This window comes from Meyerozyma guilliermondii, genomic scaffold (genome assembly GCF_000149425.1).
Source record: "Meyerozyma guilliermondii ATCC 6260 scaffold_7 genomic scaffold, whole genome shotgun sequence".
Taxonomy (NCBI): domain Eukaryota; kingdom Fungi; phylum Ascomycota; class Pichiomycetes; order Serinales; family Debaryomycetaceae; genus Meyerozyma; species Meyerozyma guilliermondii.
Window position 1 is genome coordinate 254897 of NW_001809794.1, and position 13634 is coordinate 268530.

The 13634-nt window shown below is 43.7% G+C and overlaps 10 protein-coding genes across 10 annotated transcripts; 4 read left to right on the plus strand and 6 right to left on the minus strand. All coding sequences in view use genetic code 12, as the record gives it.

Moving 5' to 3' along the window:
* Positions 1-103: 103 nt before the first annotated feature.
* Positions 104-1939, minus strand: BUD14 (protein phosphatase regulator; the record flags this gene model as incomplete). Its single annotated transcript, XM_001482236.1, has 1 exon — positions 104-1939. One exon carries the CDS (start codon positions 1937-1939, stop codon positions 104-106), a length of 1836 nt encoding a protein of 611 aa, XP_001482286.2.
* Positions 1940-2640: 701 nt separating this feature from the next.
* FTH2 (Fth2p) lies at positions 2641-3729 on the minus strand (the record flags this gene model as incomplete). Its single annotated transcript, XM_001482237.1, has 1 exon — positions 2641-3729. The coding sequence occupies one exon, from the start codon at positions 3727-3729 to the stop codon at positions 2641-2643; it is 1089 nt and encodes a 362-aa protein (XP_001482287.2).
* A 234-nt stretch (positions 3730-3963) lies between these two features.
* PGUG_05308 (sterol transporter) lies at positions 3964-4551 on the minus strand (the record flags this gene model as incomplete). Its single annotated transcript, XM_001482238.1, has 1 exon — positions 3964-4551. The coding sequence occupies one exon, from the start codon at positions 4549-4551 to the stop codon at positions 3964-3966; it is 588 nt and encodes a 195-aa protein (XP_001482288.2).
* Positions 4552-4711: 160 nt separating this feature from the next.
* On the minus strand, positions 4712-7042 carry PGUG_05309 (uncharacterized protein; the record flags this gene model as incomplete). The annotated part of the gene is made up of 1 exon (XM_001482239.1): positions 4712-7042. The coding sequence occupies one exon, from the start codon at positions 7040-7042 to the stop codon at positions 4712-4714; it is 2331 nt and encodes a 776-aa protein (XP_001482289.2).
* A 1750-nt stretch (positions 7043-8792) lies between these two features.
* PGUG_05310 (uncharacterized protein) lies at positions 8793-9767 on the plus strand (the record flags this gene model as incomplete). The annotated part of the gene is made up of 1 exon (XM_001482240.1): positions 8793-9767. One exon carries the CDS (start codon positions 8793-8795, stop codon positions 9765-9767), a length of 975 nt encoding a protein of 324 aa, XP_001482290.2.
* A 55-nt stretch (positions 9768-9822) lies between these two features.
* On the minus strand, positions 9823-11487 carry CDC7 (serine/threonine protein kinase; the record flags this gene model as incomplete). The annotated part of the gene is made up of 1 exon (XM_001482241.1): positions 9823-11487. The coding sequence occupies one exon, from the start codon at positions 11485-11487 to the stop codon at positions 9823-9825; it is 1665 nt and encodes a 554-aa protein (XP_001482291.2).
* Positions 11488-11699: 212 nt separating this feature from the next.
* PGUG_05312 (mitochondrial 37S ribosomal protein mS45) lies at positions 11700-12263 on the plus strand (the record flags this gene model as incomplete). The annotated part of the gene is made up of 1 exon (XM_001482242.1): positions 11700-12263. One exon carries the CDS (start codon positions 11700-11702, stop codon positions 12261-12263), a length of 564 nt encoding a protein of 187 aa, XP_001482292.1.
* A 9-nt stretch (positions 12264-12272) lies between these two features.
* PGUG_05313 (mitochondrial 37S ribosomal protein mS45) lies at positions 12273-12809 on the plus strand (the record flags this gene model as incomplete). Its single annotated transcript, XM_001482243.1, has 1 exon — positions 12273-12809. The coding sequence occupies one exon, from the start codon at positions 12273-12275 to the stop codon at positions 12807-12809; it is 537 nt and encodes a 178-aa protein (XP_001482293.2).
* Positions 12738-13583, minus strand: PGUG_05314 (uncharacterized protein; the record flags this gene model as incomplete). Its single annotated transcript, XM_001482245.1, has 1 exon — positions 12738-13583. The coding sequence occupies one exon, from the start codon at positions 13581-13583 to the stop codon at positions 12738-12740; it is 846 nt and encodes a 281-aa protein (XP_001482295.2).
* PGUG_05315 (uncharacterized protein) lies at positions 12861-13574 on the plus strand (the record flags this gene model as incomplete). The annotated part of the gene is made up of 1 exon (XM_001482244.1): positions 12861-13574. The coding sequence occupies one exon, from the start codon at positions 12861-12863 to the stop codon at positions 13572-13574; it is 714 nt and encodes a 237-aa protein (XP_001482294.2).
* Positions 13584-13634: the final 51 nt, after the last annotated feature.

Sequence of the window (13634 nt, forward strand, 5' to 3'; positions counted from 1 at the left end):
GTATGAAGATTACGGTACACATGGATACATCTTTTGGATGGCTAATTTAATGAATACGTGGTAAACATCCAAATTTCCACAAATCTTCATTTTCTGGTTATGCTCAAAACATACTTTCGAGTTCGGCCAATCTTTCTGCCAACTCGTCAAATCTTCCAAGTATTGGTACGAACATTTCATGCACAGCTCTCGATTTTCGTTTTTCAGCCAGATCTGTAGTGGTTATATTGCTATTGTTGAAGGAATTGACACTGGTGAGTGGTGTAGTAGACACGTTTTCATCATTATCTCGGCGTCCAACCGAGTCCATTGACCCATGCTGGGCCATATCGTCCTCATCGTCATCGAGTTTATCATAATAGCCATAGTCGTCAAAGTTGAGACATTCAATATCGGTGGTGACTTGGTTCAATCGATCTATTATAACCGAACGACTAAGGGTAGCCAAGTTATCGTCCTCAAATCTTCCGTGATCTGCTCGAGGAGTGTCTGGTGAATACGAGCCAATTGAAGTTTGATCCACTGTGGCCTGCGGCTTGAAGAGACTAACAGGCGGCTCGTAAAGTACATTTTGATCAACTGATCGATGATCAATATTCTCTTTCGTGAATTCGGATTGTGGTTCAGGATACACTTCATTCTCCGAGACGAGATTCTGATTGCCGTTGGAGCTGCTACCCTTATCCTTGCGGCTCTTAGATACAACCAACGGCCCATCGGCAATGTCACTAAGAACCTCAGATCGCTTTTCGTCCTCTTGTGGAGGTTGATATTCGTACAATTCGTCCTTGGTTATTGTGGTAACATATGGCTCAGCAAACTCATGATCTGTTTCTGCTTCATCTTCGTCAAGATTGAGCAAATCCAGAGACTGAAAAGTCACAGATTTGTTTCTGCGTCTGCTATTTCCCAGTCGAAGACTGCTGGCACGACCAATACTAGACATGCTTCCATTAGCCATGGAAGAGTCGAACAGATCCTGACTATTGATCGAAATGGGATTTGTTATATCCCCATCAGGAGGCGCCGAGCCAATTCTTGTATCACTGTCTTCCAAATGACGTCGTATTTCGCTGCTTATAGCCAAGTCTTCCTCGGTCAATGGGTCGGCGAACTTCTCTAATTCTTCGTTCTTGAAACAATTAAGTCTCGCCAAACGCTCGCCATAAGTCTCAAGACACTCAGCCGGAACAAATCCAACTTTTCCTTCATCTTCGTGGTCAGACAACATTGATTCGGTCTCGCTGGGACAATCGGGATCTAGGACCCTGTTTCTCTTATTTCGAAGTATAACTCTTTCTTGTTTCGTTAGTTTCCGTATCAACCACCAGTAGTCATCCAGGTCATTTAGCAAGTTCACCGGCTCGTCGCGCATCAATGTGCAATGCAGTGGATCCGGACCGGAGAAATCATATAGTCCATACAACTTTTCGGGGTCAATGTCTTGTGGGGGAGAACGAGGGGGAGATGGAGGAAGAAGATCTGAGTCATCGCCATAACCATAATACTCCGTGTTGAATGTTGAAGACGGAGAATCTTCATCTTCTATATCTTCTGTCTCGGTGTCATCGTCCTCTGGCTCTTCATCGTTATTCATATCGTCATACTGATCGTAAAAGGTGGTATCGTCCTCCGATGTCAAAACGTCCTCGAAGCTGGTGTCTGAGGCGAAACTCGATTCTGAAGCAAATGCAGAGTTTAAAAATGTCCCGGGAAGAAGCGGTTCTTTCTGCTTTTTACGCTTCCTGTGAGTCTCAACGAATAACGCATTGGGATCGAAGTCTTTATTGGCCTCGCTATTTTTTATCGACTGAAGCACTGTTGATGACATTCCTTCACCTGGACTTATCAAGACCGATGCACTGGAATATTGTGACGGGTTGGACGAGGCAGTGGAAGATGATGAAAGCTTCCTGTGTATCTGGGGCGGCTCTAACATGGAAAAAGTGAAAAGCGGGGTAGTGTGTAGAAGTAGCGATAAAAGCCAGTGCCGATAAAGATATTGTTAGGGTGGCGAGGGAAATGTGCTGCTGTGTAACAGATGATTTGTGGATGAAGAACTGCTGATTAGTGAGTTGCACCGAGAATTTTTTCGCTTGTGATGCTAGTTAATGTAGGTGGATGTGCTGAAATGCAAGCCAAGATAGTCAGATTTTGCCAAAAAAAAAAAACAGACAGTGTCACCTGTACGGGATTATTAGTGACGGTACCGGTTCGTTTTCGGTTCAATACTCGAATAAACAAAATCCACCAAAAATCTTCGATGTGAAATTTGTCCAAAGAGATGACGAAACACTTTGTTAGATGTGCTTGCACAATATTAGATGCTTATTGTTGGCTGAATACACCTTAGTGGATACAAGCTCAGTGTACAAGCGTGATTGTGGACAAATTATGTTTGAAAGACAGTTAAAAACAAACTTCAGTAGCTAAGTAGATCTTAAAAAAGTCGCGCGCCGTCACGGCGGAGAATTTGGCACCTGCAATTGGCATGTCGCGCCAAGTAGGTACAGCGGTAAAGACAATCTAATTAAGTTTATGCAAAGTATGAAGATAAGCCCTATATATACAAACACCGGCTGGATCTATAACCCAATGCAATTTTTTAATGCAATGTCTTTTTCTGCTATTTTCATAGAATTATTCCATGAGTAATTCTGCCTCTGTTTCAGCCTCTATTGCAGCGCCATGTTTGGCCCGGGCTTCGTATAATTTGATTTTTTTTCTGATACGCTTCAACTGCCAACGCACAGGAACAAAGGGTAAGAGTCCATGATGCTCTTCGTACAAGCGGATCTCAAGCCATGAAATGACCAATATCCAATAGGCACAATAAGCACCTACGCTGCCATAAGTTGCGGAATTGGTCCAGCCAACAAGAGCATTTAAAACCATCCACCAGCCATCTGTGAGTCCGTTACAGCAATTGACATGCCACACGCTTGTAGCAGGATCATAAGATCCAGGTCCACTACCTGTTTCGCTAACGTCGAGTCCTCCACATTTTCTCACATACAGCTCGAGTTCCAAAAACCATACTCCTCTACTCATAAGCCCTGCCAGAACTATGTACAAAAAGCAGGTCAGCAAGATGAGGAAGTATTGGAGAGAAAGCTTGTTGCCTCCTTTGTACAAAGTGTAACCGATTGTGGATCCCACACAGATTCCACTGAGAATGGAAAATGGGATGGAAGAAACTGGCAGCGAAAGACCAATTCCACCCACGAATACCACGGCCTCCAAGCCTTCTCTGAGTGTGGTTATAAATGGTAATAATGCAAGAAAGTACTTCTTTTTATGGCCTCTACCGTGCGAATGCAGATCAAAGGCATCACCCAACTTAGCAAACCACTTAACTTTCATCACGCGGTTTATACGTAGCAATCCGATACCCATCACTGTGATTATTATACTCGAAAGAAGCGAGAAAATACCCTCCCAGAGTCTTTCAGCATACAGCCAGTAGTTCTCTCCAATGACATAAAATGCAACCACAAATGCCACTCCGATGGCAAAACACACAACAAATCCCATTAAGGCCCCGGCCCATACCTGGACCCGCAATCCTCGAGTATGAGCAGCTTCATTAGCAGAATTTCCTCGGTCATTTGCTTCTTGGCTTCTTTGATTGATGAACGAAAGAAGAACCGAAATCACTATAGCGGTCTCCAACGTTTCTCGGAGGATTATAAAGAAGATTTGAACCGAGAAGTAGTCTTCAAAGTTCATGATATTCTTTCAGATGACCGAACCACTTATAGATAGCCGAGATCACAATTTATATCGCCAAGAAGAGGTCTGCGCACCGGAGCACGCCCAGTACACCGTATTATACTAGAGGGGAGAAATCAGTACCATTGTATTAGTCTATTGAAACAATGCTCGGTCATGACTTAGCTGTAGAAGCCTCGTTGTTCTAGCACCAAAAAATTCCTAAAGAGATAGCCGCGTGAGACATTGTGTCTAGTTGGGAGGAAATTCTATCACTGCTCCTAAACAAGTAATAAACTCGTCATCGGCAGTAAAAGCCTTGGCAATCACCGTGTACTTTCCTGGAGGCACCTCCTCGGGAATGGCCACCTCTTTCTTGATAACTTGCTTACCCTTTTCAATAGGGCACTCCAAATCAACCTTAGTAATTTCCTCACAAATGTCGAATCTTTGATGGATAAGACGAATGAACCCGTATCTGACATCCACGTCCACATAGGCCCCTTCTCCTACCTCTTTAGCCAAAACTCCCTTTGCCACAAACGTCAAATTCTGTCCCTTGACTGGAGGGTTGGGGTCAATGGAAACCAGTTCCAACGTCAAAAGTTGGGGTGAAGTTGCTTCACATTGAAAAAGCGGTGAGTCTCCGGGAATCGGCTTCTGCTCAGGGTTGTCTGGAAACATGTAGATGATTTCCGGTCCATTGCTTTCAGGCTTGAAATCCAACTCAAAGTAAGAAGAAACTCTCAGACTGTATTTTTCAATAGCCGGTAACAAGCTCAAGCCAAAAGCCGAGGACGAAAGGAGCGATGCAGCAAGTATATATTTCGTAGAAACCATTGTGTAATGTAGCGAATAGTAATTGAGATACACCAGCCCCTAAGAAGATAATTTCCCTGCACGCCAGTCACGAATTCCTTATCGACAAGTCACGTGCAGCAACTGGTGAACGGCTGGGTGTGGCTGGGGTACGAGCCGGGGAGAATGTCAATTGCCTAAACTAAGCAGAAATCACCAAGTTTGCGGTCATGGTATCAAATCTTTCGCGCACAAGCTTGATTTGGATTTTGAGTAGCTCATTGTAAAGCGCTTCACCCCCGGGAGCTTTCATCAATTCCGCAAGCTTCTTTTCTGTCAATCTCCAAGTGACTGTGTAATTGACTGTAGTGTAGGCCATGTCTCTGAACTGTGATCCTTTATGATAGAGGTCTCCGAAAGCGGTCAAGGGCAAGATCGAAGAGTGAAGTTCTCTATCGTCACTTTCAAATTTACATACCGATCTGATAAGTCCTGACTCCACTAAGAAAAACGATGGACTATCTTTGGCAGTATCGTAGAAAGTTATATCTTCTGGTATGGTTTCCTTGACAAAATAGGATGCTAATAGGGACCAGAACTTTTCGTCCATATTCGACAATCCCAGAAATGTGAGCATGAGCAACGGTAAAGGCTGCTTTTTGAACGTACTGTCTTGACTTCCAAAATACTTGTTTTGGATCTTTTGCTCATCGTTGACCGTACGAGTTGCCGCTTGGTACACTTGGTTAGTCCTAGGAGTTCCATATGTCATTCCTACCGCCTGACCCATCAACAGCTTATTGATGCCCGTATTGGTTGGTGAGATGGACTTGTGCCTTTCGTATGTCAGCATTCCCAATGCTGGATTGATTGGTATTCTTTGTTCCTTCTTAACCAGCTTGTACATAGCCAAGAATGAGTTTTCACACCATTCCAATGCATAGTTCAACGTATTGAACAATTGGATTGGCATGTCAGTTGGCTTTTCCCAAAGTCCAGCGTCTCGTAATGCCACAACTATGCTATCGTTTTCCTCTACTGATGAAATCACCAATTGGGTCCCTTTTTCAGTAGTCAAATTTAAAATACGACGGAATCCTTCCGCAGCGGAAAAGTCAATCGACGCTACTCCTTTCATATCCAAAATCAAAAATTTGATAGGGGTTTCCTTGAAGCTTTCGCCTTCAAATCGCTTTCTGATCTCGCTTTCAACCCCACCAATTGAACCAAAAAATACTGAACCTTCTAGTTTCACAACACAAATTTGGTCGCCGACGTCTTTCAAGAATTCTTGCTGTTTTGGGTGCCTCAACACAGTTGAACGGGCGACAACACCAGTGTATATCCCACGTATAACCGGTCTTTGAGCTGCCTCAACGACATACAAGAGACATGCAAGCAAAATACCAACCAAGACTCCATATACAAAGTCCCAAACTCCCATTACCAAAACAATTATAGCAATTGTTGTGTACTCAATTCTTCGAAGTCTTCCCCAAGTATCGTACAATGCTTCCTTAAGTAGCTCGTATCCAAGTAAATAGATCAACGAGCCCACAACGCAGACAGGAATGTAACCAATTACCACTGGGCCAGCAACCATAACCGCCCCAGTTGCAATCGCAAGAAGAACACCTGCAACTCTATCATCAGCGCCTGCCCTTATGAATAAAACTGAGTTGGTGTACACCAAGTAGTTCTGTATCGAGCCTACCAAGCCCGAAATAGCATTGGAGTACCCATGAGCCACAAGCTCTCGATCGACATCGCATTGGTCCATGCCCACCGTAACTGCAAGAGCAGGTACGTTGATTGGTACATGTAAGATTCCAAAGAAGGTAAGGGCAAGCATGGAAGGAAACTGCTTCGAGATAGCCCACCAATCCACCAACTGAAATTTGTAAAGTTCGTAGAATGCATACCAAGGCTGGTTATCCTCTACTGCGGGAAATACCCATCCTGAATCCCGCACCATCTTCAAGTTGTATTTTGGGATAAATTTGACGATCAAGTGGAAAATAGCAAACACACAAATGAAAAACAATGGAACAAGTAATGAGTTGTGGAATCGATGCTGCAAGATGATAAGAAAGATGGCCAATGCAAGTGGTATAGTCCATTGAAGAAGAGTTACATGATTGGAAAAGAGGTACTTCAAAGCTGGCACAGTGAATTCCATGCCACCTTCCAACCTCGAAGAGACTTCTATTCCTGTCATGATCAAGAAAAAACCGACACCTCCAATGCAGCCCACAAGAATATGCCTAGGAAAGAATCCAACTAGTTTTCCTAGTTTGAGTTTTCCCAACGAGAAAAAAACGATGCCAGTCACGATCGACAGCATTGCAAATGCAACAATGGTGGTCGCAATGACTGCGTTGTCTGGAGCGCCCTTCATTTCGTTCATGATAGAGTATGCCATTGTGTGGAAGAAAGGTGTAACTTCGATCATCTCTGAGCCTATTCCAGACTTGAATGCTGAACCGCCTAGAGAGTAGACGAGTTGCGAAACGATACAAGAAACGTAAAACATCGACAATCCAACCGGTCCCCAATGACGAGAAAAGAGTTTCACTCACAGGAAACATAATCATGCCATATGATAACCCATCCAAAATGTTCAAAAGAGTCCCCAAAAACACTGCTGGAAGGTAATTGAGAGGCTTGAGGACGATCTGATGCAATCTACTGGGTTGTGGGTCGTCTTTAATGTCATCATAATCAGTGAAAATTTCAGATTGAGGTTCGTCGGTATACCTGCGGTAGGATTTGGATATCAATGGAGTCACACTTGCTGAGCTACTTGCTCGTGTGTTGGATCTTGTTCTTGTTGTGGCAAAGCTTCCCTCTATAGGAATTGGTGGGGAGGTGCCCAAATACCCTGAGTCACCATCTATATTTGAGTTCAGATCGTAATTTGCAGAGTCGTCTTCTTCGGTTCCATTGTCATCTTCGGTGACTCCTATGTTCGCCAAATTGGCTGTTTGCTCGTGGACTTGAACTCCGGATTTGACCGTGGGTGAGTTTATGGTGTTGGAGTTTTGACGATGGCTCGATGATATTCCGCCAGAAAATACATAGCTTCTGCCTCCAAAGTCAAACGGGCTGGGACTCATGGAAAACGAGTTTGTGAGAGCCTCGGAAACCGAGTATTTACGACCTCTTTGAATGGCATTGGGCGACTCTGACAAATTCGGCGCCTCGATGGGAGGAGGTAAATTGGTCTCGTAGCTCATAATAGAGAGGCGAGATTCTAGCTACTTGCTGACAACACGAAACAATAGGATGCTAGGTTCAAATATCGCACTTAGACGATCTGGTGATGAAACGTGCAGTTGTGCACAGAATTTTCGTCGCACGAAAGAAAACCTTGCGATAAGCGCGATAACGAGGAGTGGCATTCTGTAGCGTGGCACTATGCAGTCGTCAGCCACATCGCTGCGACTTGTAAAGATTGGGCAAGAGGATTTAGAAAGCATGCCTCGGCATGAGCCTTTTAAATTAGCTCCAATTGCAGCATCATGTGCGCCCTTTGGGCGCCGTGCCTGCATTTTCATTTCTATATATAAAATTAATAATCGTGAATTTCCACGATTTTGAAATTTTGCAACTTTTAAGTAATTTGAAAATGTAGTGCCAAAAAACATTGAATTAATCACTCTTATGGTGAAAGTATCCCCTACTTCTAAAACTTTTCATTTTTACTTTGGCGCACTGCATTGACTGCAAAACGCTCGTAATAAATTGTCGCAGAAGTTACGGGAATCCTGCATTAGATTACGGTGATATAGAAACTGATCAAGAACAATAATATCTATCTAAGGATAGGAACATATTTACTGAAGACAAAACAAACACATAGAAAACTTTACAAAGAAAATCTCAACTTGATTTGAGTTATTTAAATAGTATAACTCTCATACTCATCGTCCTCTAACTTCCTCATTGTGGGGCATAACTACTGCGCGCAGATTACATCATATCGAAACTCATCGCGGAAACCACTTGTTGAATGTTTACATCACAGTCGACGTTTTCCCCCAGAGTGTACAAGAAGCCTATTTAGAGACCGCTCCGTACTACAAGCGATTATATCTGGCACCAAAATCTCCGTTTGTTGCCTCCAAGCCAGTTTTACTTCACCATAACAAACTGGGCAATTCTTGATTTGACCATTTTTCTGGTCCCAAAGGGCACAGCTTGAAAATTTCGCTGCTAAAAAGCACCGCTGCAATACCACTAAAACTGATAACTCTGTTTCACTTCTCCACAAAAATCAAGTCATGTCATCGACTTTTTTCGGGGATAGAAGTAACCCCATGAGTCCCGAAATCTTACCAAGCACCACTCCAAGTCCTCGCATAATCAAGCCACCGTTACATGGTCAGATTCCCAAACAGAGATCCTCTTCTGTGAACTCCACAGGCTCCAATCATCAATCTGTTGTAAGTCTAGACTCTCCCAGAAACTCCATCATTTCCCTTGACGACGTACGTCCCCTAACACGAAATAACAGCACCACCAGCTTAACCTCCATCACCAATACTAGCAAGGAACCCACGGTTTTGTCACGAGGAAAATTCAAGTTCAAGGGCCATTTTAGTACCAGTGCGGTATTCTCAGATGAAGACTCAGAAATAGACAAACCCACCACCTTGCCGGCTCATGGGCCGCAGCTACTAGCAAAGAAAATAAGACGCCGAAAGGACAGTTTTGAGTCTCGTTCCGATCCTATAAAACGTGATTTCCAGTTTCAGTTCTCCAACCCTCCCATCCAAAATGTCACCAAATCGCCGATACCTCCAAAAGCCGAAGTAAAACATGAAGACAACACACCTTCTCCCCTTTCGCTTCTTTCGAATGACTCACTGACGCCGTCCAAAAAGGTTAAAAGCTCCAAGACTAATATATCACAGTCGCTTCTTTTGAAGAAAAAGATATACTCGAAAGACATTCAACTCGAACTCATTCCATCTCCAACACAAATTATCAACAAGGAGGCAAAACGGTTTGCGGATAAGAAATCAGCATTGAGAGATTCTTTCTCTGATGCCCCAATCCTTTCTACTTTGAATCACCAAAATCAACTCATTTCTGAGATGAACAGAAAATGGAACAAAAGTCTTGAAGCTCCGAAGCGCACAAAATATAAACTGACGAGCCCAGTATCGTCTGATCCTCGAGAGTCTCGAAAACGTCCACGCGCATACTCATTTGGTGATGAAGGTGATGATGAGGAATCCTTTAATGAATTGTAACTATATAGCTATGCAATACCAGCAATATTTATGCAAATTATTTATTCTACCGCCTTTAGTCAAGTAGTACTTCATCGTCGTCATCTTTCGACAATTCATGGAAAAATGGCTGCTTGAGAGCTTCCTTGGCTGAAAACCGCTTGGATGGATCCATATGAAAGCATCCATGTAACAATTGGAGCAAATGCTTGTGATCTTGATAATTTTCGAGATCTTTTTCAAACTCCTCACCATCACCTCCGGCACGCGGTTTGGCCAACCCATCGCCAGCATCATTGAACACCTTTAACGTGTCCTTCACCACACTGTCTTCTGGTAAGCTGTCATTGATCCATTCGTATCGCAATATTTCAGAAAGCATTTGTACTATATTGCCATCACCCAATGAGCTTCCATCGGCAAGTGAGATCTCAAGACCACACCCATGAAGCTCAGCACATTTTTGAACCTTTTCCAACCCAAAGACGAGAGTTATTTCCATTAATGCATCGATATCGTCGGGAGAATTGAAAAAGGGAAACTTTCTTGATAGTAACGAGAGTCCAATGACACCTGCCGACCATATATCAAGCTTAGTATTTTGATTGGTGCACTTGAAAAGCACCTCTGGGGCCCTAAAACCTCTGGTGCCTGCTCTATTAGCACGTCTGGGAGGCCGTTGATCCTGTTTGGGGTATGCTGCTTTGACATTGAGCCTCCGCGAGTGGGACCTGCTGATGGGGCGGTCCGTGCTCAAGCAAGGACAAACATTAGTGTTTTTCCCTTGGGACGCTGTGTTCACTTGCTCGGCTAAACCAAAGTCGACAAGAACACCCTTGCCTTTAAATGGATCATACAAAAAGTTGGTCGGCTTGAGATCTCGGTGAATAATGCCCTTGTCGTGGATGAATTCTAGTGATTGAAGTAACTCCCACATGTATTTTTTGATGCCTTTTATGGGTAAGTCGCGGTAGAAATCACGGAAATCGGAATGCTTGTAGAAGGGTAATATAGCCACCACCTGGTCTTGGTATCTAAGAACATCCAAGAGTGGAGCCACGTGTGAGTTTCCGGAGAGCATGTATAGCAAGTTCAACTCGTTATGAATACGGCTGGGAGATGACGTTACGTAAATCTGTTTGAGAGCGACAACGGGATTCTTGTTCTTCTTGGTCTTCTCATTGACCAACCCTCTCTTCAATGGAGGAGACTTCCAAACGTCAGAGCCCAACTTGACGGTCCCGTTCAAAGCTTCTGCTTTGTACACAGTGGAAAACGTCCCTTCTCCAATTTTATCTATTAGGCGGTAATCGGTGGATAACACTGGGAACCGCTCGACAAGTTTATGCATATCTTCAAGCACTTCCAAGGGAACTTCGTCATCGTCAGGAAGTCCTGAGGTATTAGCAGCCTCGGCGGTTTCGTCGACGACTTCTATCTCCTCTTTTTTAGCCTTTAGATCTGGCTCATGAACCGTTTCTTCTGGCAATTCTGGTTTGAGTTTCGTCATAGATCGCAGCAAATTTCTAGTTCGAATGAAGTTGGTGGCCTGTTTCTTGGAAGCGCTTTCAGCCTTTGCACGTTTGAGTTCAGTTCCTGTTTTGTCATTGAAAGGATTGTCTTCACTGCTTGCAATTTTACGTTTTCGAGATGTTGATGATAAAGCCAACGCGTTTTTATCGCCCTTAGTAGGAGAGATACGGTCCCTCAACTTTTTGAATGTAGAGTAGAGGTTCTCCATGGTAGGGAAAACTGCCTCTTACTCGTCTAAACTCTTCAAAATTTTGGTTTAGGTTGGTCTATAACCCGTGGTAGTGATCTATGTTTACCTGACTGCAGGTAGGAGATGAAACTATTTGTCGGTGCAATGGGTGCCCAACCACTGCGGGTGTAGCCGGTGCAAGTTTGTCGAAAATTTCTTCTGGTTAACGTTAGCTGTGTTGAATTGCCACGATGTTTCGAACAGCCAACCCATTTAGTGGGGGTTTGAGGCCGCACAATGTAAACTCAGGCACCGTATTAGCCATAAGAACCCTCAAAAGACGCCCCGCATATCCTCAAACATACCAACCTCAGCTCGCAGACAAAACCCACCCGACCAAAGACCACTCTAGTTTCTTTCAAAGACACTTGAAGGCTTGGTTGGGCCCCAGAAACGTCAGGGGAGAGTACTACAGAAACAAGTATTACTACCCCCCACAAAATCACAAACCCAATTACATTGTTCCTGATGGAAACACTGTGGTGGATCCCAGTAAACCGGAAACGAATAACGATAGAAGAATGGGAAACACTAGAAGAGACCCTTCATTGCAGCCGTTCCCCCAGAACCCATACTGTAAGACGGCGCTTATGATATCTAATGAGTTGAAAGACACCATATATCAACAAGTTCAACAAGGTGCTCACATCCAAGAAATCGCACACAAGTATGGTATAAAATTGGAACGAGTGGAAGCGATTGTTCGATTACAAGAAATTGAACGAGGATGGAAGAAAGAAGTAAGTATTTTATGATTTGGGATTATGATGAGATTGCTTTTAAAATTTTCGATTAGTCTTGAAGACAACCCCATGGTTAGCAATAGCACCCTGAACACCCATATGCAACGAGATGTTTTACTAACTCAGAACAAAATCTCCCAAGACATGGAAAAGTTTGCCAGTGTCATGTACAAGATGTTTCCTCTCTTTGAACCACCAGTAGACGCTGAAAACTTGACGGAAATTCCTACCCCACAAAGAACATTGCATCAACGGTTCTTAACCATTTCCGAGTCGGAGCCTTTCGGACCTGTAGATGCAGCAGAGATTTTTGGCTTGGAACCAGCCCAGCAGACGTTGGACAACTTGACCGAATTCAAAGATACCACTGCTAACTCCAATACCAGAACAAATGAGGTGTTAATTGGCAAACAGAAGCAAGGCGATAGTGCAGTTTTCAAGTTCACCCACGCCCAGTCTGGTAATGTTGGTTTCAGGTATGGTGCGTCACGCAGAGACAGAAAGAAGGACCGGGCCATTGGTTTCGACAAGGCCGGAAAGATGGTCAACATGGTATAAGTGGTGTATGTATGTATATAGTAACGCACTGAAAACCCATGCACGTGACCAATGCGCGAAACGACACGTCTGAAAACTCAAATCACCACGACGAATACTTCTGTGATGCTTGCTGGTTTCTCTGGTCTTGAAAGAGTTCTTGTTGGGCTCTTCGCCTTTATCCTGGTAGCTTCGGCCTCGGCTCTCACATTTGCCCTTGGAGCTCAAGAAACTCAATGCTACTACATTTTGATTGAAAAACCAAAAACGTCCATCAGTTACTACTTCGCCGTTCAAAGTGGGGGAGCTTTTGACATTGACTATACCATCAAAAACCCAAGAGGAGAGGTGATCGACCTGGGAGAGAAGAAAAGACAGGGAGAATTTGTCATTCTTGCCGATATAACTGGAGAATACGAGGTGTGTTTCGCCAATGGCATGTCTACGTTTGCTGAAAAAGTGATTGATTTTGAAATCACATTTGCTGAAAATGACCACACTGACTTCAGAGCCAACTTGCCAGACCAGCCCAATGCCAAGCCACTCCAGCATGTTGGTAATATGCTCTCTACGGTGGAGAAAATCGATGAGCAATTGGACAACCTTCAAAGAACATTGCAGTATTACAAAACAAGAAATAACAGAAACCATGCGACTGTCAAGTCGACAGAGTCGAGAATCTACTACTTTTCTATTTTCGAGGTGTTGTTGATGGTGGGAATGGCATTCTTGCAAATTACCGTGGTGCAATTGTTCTTCCGTGGAGCAAGAAAACAATTGGTTTAATCTCAGCATATATAGCCAGTTGGTAATGCTAACTCGTTTATTCTATACCTCTTCATTATC